Source organism: Mixophyes fleayi, chromosome 1 (genome assembly GCF_038048845.1).
Source record: "Mixophyes fleayi isolate aMixFle1 chromosome 1, aMixFle1.hap1, whole genome shotgun sequence".
NCBI lineage: Eukaryota > Metazoa > Chordata > Amphibia > Anura > Limnodynastidae > Mixophyes > Mixophyes fleayi.
The window spans coordinates 306,848,570-306,858,194 of NC_134402.1; the positions used below are offsets into that span (position 1 = coordinate 306,848,570).

General features: G+C 37.8%; 1 protein-coding gene across 1 annotated transcript; it reads right to left on the bottom strand.

Annotated features, from left to right (window-relative positions):
• Positions 1 to 9,226, bottom strand: CEBPE (CCAAT enhancer binding protein epsilon). The gene is made up of 3 exons (XM_075191973.1): positions 9,090 to 9,226; positions 3,506 to 4,066; positions 1 to 1,621 (listed from the first exon to the last, which is right to left on the bottom strand). Exons 2-3 carry the CDS (start codon positions 3,944 to 3,946, stop codon positions 1,307 to 1,309), a joined length of 756 nt encoding a protein of 251 aa, XP_075048074.1. The 5' UTR covers positions 3,947 to 4,066; positions 9,090 to 9,226; the 3' UTR covers positions 1 to 1,306.
• Positions 9,227 to 9,625: the final 399 nt, after the last annotated feature.

Consider the following 9,625-nt stretch of genomic DNA (forward strand, 5'->3'; position numbering starts at 1 on the left):
TTTGTCTAAAACAATGCACTTTTATTATGAAAATTGTTTACATCAAGTGGTTTTAACCTGTGTGTTACAACTGAAAAGTGGGTCCCTATGCCATTTATGGTGAGTCCCTATGATAGTCTTTCTGAAAATCCATTGTGTATTACCATGCAATAAACCAGTTCTAGTTTAATTAAAAATGTAGTTGGTGGTAAAGTTATTAGCAGGAAATATATTAGAATTTCTTAAATGGCTGATAGATCCCAAAGCTGAGTTTGAGATGTAATAAGCATCTCGGGCCATAACAGCTTTGGTCTCCTAGTTTATAAAAACAGAAGAACAATATCGCTTATCAAGAAAGATCAAGATTATCACATACTAAGTTCACATATTCATACACATCAACCCCCCTCTGACTGTCCCATCTGCCTCTCCACACCCTTCTCCGATTTCCCCCTCCACCTCCCTTCCACAGGATGATGGGCTAACTCTGTGGTCACAATTAGCTGCAAACAAGTGTTGTAATAGGAACATCTCTCTCAGACTTTCAGAGAAAAGTAGAGAATGGGGAGAGACAGTAGAAGGGAAAGAGAGCGAGAGAAAGCGGTAGAATAGAGAAGGACTGAGAGAGAAAGGGACATTAAGGTGAGATGTGATAAAAAGAAAGCACAAAAAACTGGTTTAACGCTTGTGTGATATAATGAGAAGAAGAGAGAAGGTTGGTGAGAAGATAAACAACATAGAAATGAATTTAAAGAAAGAGAGAAGAGCAGAGACAGACACATCCATATAGTTGTTTCACTTCTTCTTGTGCCTGCTTCCTTGTGTATATATAGACATGTCTTGCTATATATATGTGACTACTTTTATTTATAGAGCAAGACACAAGACACTTCTGTCTCTTCCATTAACATCCAAACCTTTTCTTCATCACGAACATCTTTATGAAACCACAAATCACCACAGGAAAGGAGACAGGCTGATAGGTAGCAAAGAGATGCCCCGGCCTCCAAAATATACTAGAGATCCCCATTAGCATTTCCTATCTCTAAGGACCCAACCAGTACTGGGTGCATCTATCTCATCTGGGCAACACAGAAGACATGAAAGTTAGTTGATTGCTGAATTCTTTTAAAAGTGTCAGTGATGTGACATGCATTAGTCACAGACTTTGTATTTAAATGTATAAATCCATGGGGTGAGTCCTATTATTCATGGAAATGGATCCACATCTTCTGCCTAGAATTCTCCCCAGATATTATGCTTTTGAGTCTACTTTAGCAGACTGACTATCAGCCATTTCTTTGTGTCATTCGTGGTTTCAAAAACTTCAGCTGCATCCTCCAGATCCTTTGGCCAATGCGGCAGCTTCTGGGATTTGCCTGAAAACCCCTCTCAAAGCTTCAAGCTCCTGAGTCAGCTGTTGTATGCGATTCCGCAGCTTCTCGTTCTCTGCCATGAACTCCAGCGCACGCTGCTGAGTTTCCAGATTCCTCCGCTTGGCTTTATCGCGGCTCTTTCGCACCGCAATGTTGTTTCTCTCTCGGCGCAGGCGGTACTCCAGACTGTCTTTACTCAATGACTTCTTACCCTTATGGCTTGGCTCTTTTAATGGAGGGGCAGGATACACCCCTGAGAGAGAACCCTGGAAATAGAATTAAATAGGCATTAAAAATATACACAAAAATAAGATACAGTACAAAGAGGTGACAGTAAAAATATAGGCTGAAAAGGGTTAATGTTCAGGGAAAGATGATAGATATAGACAATATATGGTAAAAGATATGTATTAAACAATATAATTTACCATCACCCACCTAGTACTGCACTATAAATGTGTCAAAGCTTTACAAAATAATGTATTATAAGGGATAATAGGAAATATAATAAACATAACTATACTGACATGTCTATGTGATGCTATATTTAAGTTACCATTCTACCATTTGTATTGTACCATTGACCAATGGAGACCTGTTATGTTTATATGTCTGGATGATAGTTCAGCTTGAATGAACTGCATTACACCTCAAACTGAAATTATGCAATATAAATAGCGTAATATAACATTTCCTTTTGTACAGTGTCGTATTTAGAATTGACATTGGTTAGGCAGAGCACAATCACTCCTTAGTGATTGTGCTGTCCCAATGCTCACGTCCCTCTTTACAGCAATTTCTTAATTAGTTTTACCGAGAACTGGCTGGCTTGAATGACTGGTGACTAATTTACACTGAAATATAGCCCTGTTTGTATAGACTCAGTTCTTCATTTAGGCCTAAGTATTTAAAGAATGATTTGTACAAAAGTAATTGTTTTTGTTTTGACATATGCCACTGGTGATGACATTACTCTCCTTTTATAACTTTTTATATCATGAACTAAAAATGATATTCCAAATCCTCTGTGCCCTGTATGTAGCATACAGCCTGGTGGCCATGGAGCAGCTAAGAGATCTGTAGCATAAAAGTTATATCCTCTATTTTTGCTGTGCAATGAACCATATGTCTGAAGCACTTAAAAAATTCATACTGCAAGGGTCATTTATGTAGTAGATATGAGGATATGCAGGATACTTTTGTGCAAATTAACATATGTGACTACCTGCGCCTGGTTTTCACTTTCTGGGAAATACTTCAATGGAATTGTTTTGTGCAACCATTTGTGATGGTAAACAGGGGCACCGTCTTCCCTTGGGGGACTGGTGGAGGTGGATTAGGGTGGGGGTGGTTGAGACTATGGCTGTACCTGCCCAATCACGGTCGCTTCTGAGCCACAATAGCTTTCTATTGGACCACGTGGTCACTTCTCTCCTAGACTGCAGGTGCAGTCTTCATTTTTGCCAAACCTGTGTGCACAGCCTAGGGTGGCAGTGGAGGGGGTCATGAAGTGGCCATATTGGGGCCTGGAGATTCCTCTGGTTTTCCCTGGAACAATGGTCTGTGACAGAAATGTGTATGGTTGAAAAACTGAAAATGTCACTTCAAAGTTTTGCCTACTGTTACTTTAGGACCACTCAATAATTCAATTAGAACTATTGTCTTCTATGATACTACTTGTTTGAGCCTGTTTACATTTAAGATAAATCACGAGAGTGAGGAGATATCTGGCTGACTTTATTTCATGCCTCACATTTGTACATTTTTATCCTCTCATTTCATTTGTATTTCTACACTGTCCTATGTATTGGATGGAAATTAATCCCAGTTACAGTATACCTCAATCTCTATCACCTGTGACAACTTGTAAAATCAAGATATTTTGTGGGTGTAAAAGGCTCTCAGGCCACCACTAGCAGGAATAATCTTCTAAATGTGCAAACTCCACCCCTACAACCTCGCTCTATTAATTCCAGCCTCATGCGATAAGTCGATTTTTGTTAAAGGTGGATAGTAACTGGTATCGGCCGATTGCTCTGTGGGGCAGGGAATCAGAATTGGAATGAAAGTTGGACCACATGGGGATATAGTGGAAGGAGTGTAAGAATAGAAAGCTAAAGGTTGCTGATTGAAGGAGGGAGTCTTCTAACCTTTAATACACGGAGTGTTGAATGTACACCCTCCAATGGAGGAGGAAGGTGCACTGCCGTCTGCCCACACTGTGCGGCCTGGTACTGTAGAGTGTTGCACACAGTCCTGTGTGATCCACGTGTCTCCTCCTTCACAATCACTCCCCCAGATTCATAGCCTCCTATTCTACGGTCTGGGACCATGCTGTGTGGGTATCCATACAGAGCAGAAGAGGGCAACCCCTCTGTGGGCATATATTGATATGTATGTTTCAGACGTTCCTGTTTAAGAGGGAACAGATCAGACAAAAGTTCCTCTCCTGACTCGATGTATGTGGACAAATCCACAGAGGTCTCGGGATCACAGAGATTGCCCCCTAGTTCTGCCTGAGATCCTCCCAAACGGGAAGGATAGCCTGAACTTTGGCCCCGTTTTTCAAACTCATAGTAGTTTTGAGACATTCTCTTCCCTGTAACTTCTTCCAGGGGATTTTCTCCCAATCCAGCACACTGTTCTGTTGAAATAGTCCCCTTAATTTGGTGTCCGTTCAATGTCTTCTTTATATTGATAGCATATGGTAGCTGTGGGGAAAGCAAAGTTTAGACACAAATATCTTATTAATTCACATGTATAGACCATATGCCTGACTCTGTGCACTGTGCCATCCAAAGATTTACTGAACATATGTGCTAAACACATTTCCCTCAAACCCACAATGTACTAATCAAATGCTATATTGCTCTCCTCTAGTTTGCTGGTTACATTGTGGTTAGATTATGCTCACTGCCTCATGGTTTACACCTCTCAATGTCTCCTAATGTCCTGCCCTCCACTTTAAAAGGGTTATATATTAACATTGCAGATGTGCAGAGACCCTTAGTAACCAATCAGCAATTAGCTTTTATCTTTCTAATGCATGTATAGGCAACCTGATATACTTCAGGGGCCAAATATCTCAGTAATCTAAGGTAAAACAATACATTTAATCAAAGAAAGATCTGCTATAACAGCAGGGTTTTTAAAGTTACAAATAGTAAGAAACATATCTGACAAGGCAGGAAGTAGCTGGGGGTCACAGGTGAAAGCTCATGTGGCCCATCACAAGCCTAATGTAAGTTAAGCAATGAGTGTTTATATCTAATTGGTTGTTATGAGAAGTGTTAGTAAATAAGCCTTTAGTGGTGAATTGAATTCCCCGCGACGTGCCGCGGAGTGCCTCTGGAACGGTCAGTGAAGGCACTTGGTGGCAATGTCACATCACTTATTTTTTATTTCCCATAGAAGTGCGCAGGAAAATCAGTGATCAGGTACTGTAGAACCTGGAAATGAGCTCAGCCGGGGAGGAGCATGATGTCCGCTAGCTCCTCGCGTGGAACTGAATTCCTCCCTGTGTCTCTTATGTAACTAAATGCTTAACACTTTATGCACTGCACAGAATATTACACCTTTTAAGGTAACATTTTATAATCTATACATGCCTTGTGTATGCTTGCAATTTTATAATAGATAAATAGAAAAGATCAGACTAATAGTACCACTACTACCCTTATGCTTAGGTATTGGATAGGGCAATCTTGTCTCTCCTAGAACATTTATGCTGTATTTTTGTGTATGTAAGGCATATATATTAAAACTTTCTTATACATGTATTATTTAAATTGCAAATACTATAACAGCCATTAACTATAAAAAAGTTTATAGTATGCAAAGTGGCCACAGACCCCACAAACTACAATAAATATGTGTTACGTTTTTGGATCCAGGTACAATATTTACCTAGAAGAGAAAAATTGTAATCTTGCAGATTGAATATTTTTTGGGATAATTTGTTAGTATGTTACCAAAAACCTGTATTCTATTTCAGGTCATTTTTAGGATTAACTATTTTGCACCATATTTGTCCTTTAAGAATTTAGTACGTAGTTATATACGTACCTTGTGTTTACATGACACTTTACATTGACTTCTTAAAATATCAGTATGATTATTGAATGTAATTTTGATCAGAATAAATTTTCAGTGATTCATCATTAGTATACAAATTATCTTAAATATTTTATATAAAGCTATCAAATGATGAAATTGGTCCACTTATCATTAGAAAATACATAATAAAGTAATTGCAATCATATATAACACACCTAAAATATTAATTAAAGGTTGTTTTAATTCAGTTCAAATTTTTCAAATAAAAATGCTTAGCTTTATTTAATAACTGTATTAGTTATTACTATCATAGTGAATTGGAGTATATTGAATTATGCATTTTCAAACATTACTAAAATAGCTGTCCCATTGCTCTTATAATACTTTATTTAAAATCATTGGTGGAGATGTCATGAAAAGTTATACACATCCAAAATTGTTATTTAAGAAATTATAAAAAAAACCCATCCCTTTTAATACACTATTGCAAATAAGAATTGTCACTTGCAACTTTATTAATTTGATTGCTTGCATTATATACATTTGATACCAAAGTGAGTTTCTTTAAAGCTATATCCACATACCCAGCCTCAACTACTGTAGATGCTGCAAGGTAAATATGGTAACAGGTTACTTTACTGCCATGCTACCATTCTAGTTCTTTCTCCAGACAAAATTTGTATTTAGAGTATAAAATGTATGTGCTCAATACTAAGTACTGCTACATTACCTAATATGACTGTACCATCCCCTCACCATCACTGTTCCTTGACCCAATCCCCATGTTAGAATTTTACAGGCACCACTCTGACAGACCCTCTGTAAAGCTGGGTACACACTACAGAAAATAACTGCAGATGTGATTTCTGTAACCATTTTACCAACAACTGAAAGTCCCAATGATCATGCAGATTCATGTGTACACATCTACACGATTTACCTTTAGATCTGTGCTCTTCATCTGTCATAACCATCTGCTGAAAAGAGTGTGACTCTGCACACTTTATAGAGATCTGCCTACACTGCTGATCGTGAGTGTATACACACTGCCACATTTACCTGACATCGTTCCATTGCTGATCGCAATTTTTAGTCAGTTTATACGATGTGCTTTGATGAGATACAACGTACACACTAATGCGATATATGACCAAACTGTCGGTTATCATGTGATTGGCACGATAATTAGTTGAAAAACCTATAATGTGTACCCAGTTTTAGACATATTCACCCAATTGGACGGGTGACAATCGCTCTCTATTGGCAGTGCCTCTATACCAATCCAATAGAGTAAATCCATCTAAGATGTCCAATACAGTATTCTTCAGGCAGCATCAAAGTTCAAACTTTGAGAATTTGTGTAGATTCTATTCTAACTGCGCAATCCACACTAATCTGTTAGTTGGAAGGAGACCTATTCTGCAACCCTTTTCCCTTCTGAAAATACAGGGGAGGTATACTTCCCCTTTAAATAAGCCTGTATTCATGTAAAGTTGTTTCAATAACCGTAAATTATGCATCATATTATTGCACAACATCAGATGTTAAAAAGTTTATTTCTTATTATTTTGATTTTGATTGTGAACAACTTTCCTGTGCAATTGTTTAGCAGGTAAGTGTTGAAATTTGGTACTGTTCCATTTGTTTGCAGAATGATTTTTTTTCATACACATAATGGCTCTGAAACTATGCAAAATAAACACTGAAATCCAGGTTAAAGATGATGTGTATGTCTGGGTGTAAAGAAGAAGGTACGCTAAGATACCAAGGAGCATGTCTTCAGTGTGCATGCCTACAACACAGAAAAATTGCAACAAACGTAACTCTCTTATGTTAGTTTATGGGGGGGGGGGGGCACATAGTTGGGATTTCTAATGTTTCTTTTAGAAAAATATGCAATGCTGCCTTTTTTAAATCACTGTAACTTTATATATTACTGAGCTTTATCTGCTACTACAGAAAGAGACGTCAACCTGACCTATTTTGTTCACAAGATATTTTTCAGATCCCATATTTACTACTGAGTTTCTTCATTGAATTAACCAGGGCTCAAATAATTCATTTAGTTAAAAATAATTTGTTACATAAATTATTTAATTGAACCTATGCTAATTCAGTCAGTGCGTTAATGGTAATGTACAGACTAAATGTTTCCTGGATGATATGGGTCTATGTTCTTGGGTCTCCCCATAACCCCTGTAACAGAGCCAGTATAATGTTTAACAGGACATCACTGTGCAGAAAACATCATGGCAGAGTATATAGTGATTCCCCAGGTTGTATATGGTATGAGAGACCAGTCTAGAACAATATGATTTATTATAGAAAACATGGCATTATAAACTAGTCTCATATTTATAAGAACAACATCATATTTTAAAGTAGTTCCCAGAGGCACTTGGCTGCTGAGCAGAAACATGTCATGAGCGATACTGTATCAATAGACTTTGGAGCACTACAAACCCCATAATATTAAGTTTATTTGATCATTACATACGTTTTGGTGCACTATATGCTTCTGCCCAATCAATATAATTGTATAAAGCCAAGAGAATAATATAAACATTACATCTATTATGCAAAAGAGAGGAATTTTTTTTGTGTGGTTAGTCAATATTGATAATTAGGGGCAATTCCAAGGAAAATAACCCAAAATCAAGGGACAAATCTTTAAAACCAAGCACTGTTGCAGAACATTAGGGACAGTTGGCAACTTTGTAACATAGAACATAGCGTTAGTAATTATGTCTGAGACACAGTACATGGTGTCCGTAAGAAGCTACGGGCGGTGATAGCTCTTACATGGCTGAAGCAAGTGTTAAGGTGAATATATTCTAAATTGCTTGTGAATTAAACCACAAGAATGAGCAAATGTGATGGTTTTCCACAATGAACTAAACAGTTTTCCTCTGTAGCTAAATCAGATGTTATAAATACATTCAATATATTGTGATCTGCTGGTGGAGTTAGTTTGTACTCTCTGTATTACATTCTATGTCAGAGGACTATTGCCAGGTTTCCCAAAACCTGTCGTGTATATGCCGATTTCCCTTAAAATCCTCTCCTGATAGATGCCTTATTTCTATTTTCTCTTATTCAGCCAGGCTCAAATATTCATCACTTAATAGAATTAGTCGATCTGCATTAACAATAATACTAATAAGTTATCCCTGCATACATCACCTGAATGATATAGTTAATTATATGAACATCAATAGTGAAAATATGTATCTAGTAATGGTTTGTCAATTGCTTATACCTAGCAAACCCAGCATCAATGAAAAATATTTACAATTCTGTTAAAGTGGTGGCCCACTTATCACTTTACAGACAGGTTATATTCATGCACTAACGATAATCACTGGGATTGTTATAGTCTTTATATCAGCTTGTCCGAGACCTTTCATGCCTGTTATAAACACATCATTTTGTATTAGAATATTGTGAGGTTGTAAAGAAGGGTTAGCTATACAGTTTATGCTTGTTTTGTTTGTGTCATTTTGACATGACACTTCAAAGTTTTGGGGGAAAAGCAGAATTGGCAAAATGAAAAGCATATCATATGTAGCAATATCTATCTATCTATCTATCTATCTATCTATCTATCTATCTATCTATCTATCTATCTATCTATCTTGTGTTTAAAGCAGATGGAATGAGCTTGCAAGTGGACTTTACCTGTCTTAATGAATCTTTCTCTCTTGTACTCCTGTCACAATGTGGGATATCTGTCTCACACCCCGTAGTCAGCTCCTAGGGTCACTCTATTACACCTGAGGTTGAAGGCTGGTCTGATCTAAATAAGTTCAAGGAGGGGGGGGTCATCTCCTATATTACTATGTGTCCCCTCCCTGTGGGTGACTAATTCCGCCCCCCCATGATCTGCTCATCAGGAAGACAACTGATTTCCCAATGGGGCTGGTGCAATCCAGACACTGCTCTGAGTTTATCAGCTCTCACCACATGGCCCCCACAGCACCCAGTAACGGCTACATCACAGTGGCTCTTTACAGGGACTGGATATTAACCCCTCTCTGCCAAAGTGCAGTGGAAAGGTATAAAGATGCAATGCAAGAGTGAGGAAGAACTGTAAGATGATTGGTTTTGTTATAGAGCAGCATAGCAGCAATTCATGTGTGAGTTACAATGTGAGAGACATTTGGTTCATGCTATCAGGTTATATTGTACTTTTGTGGAAGTAAATCTGATGGCAG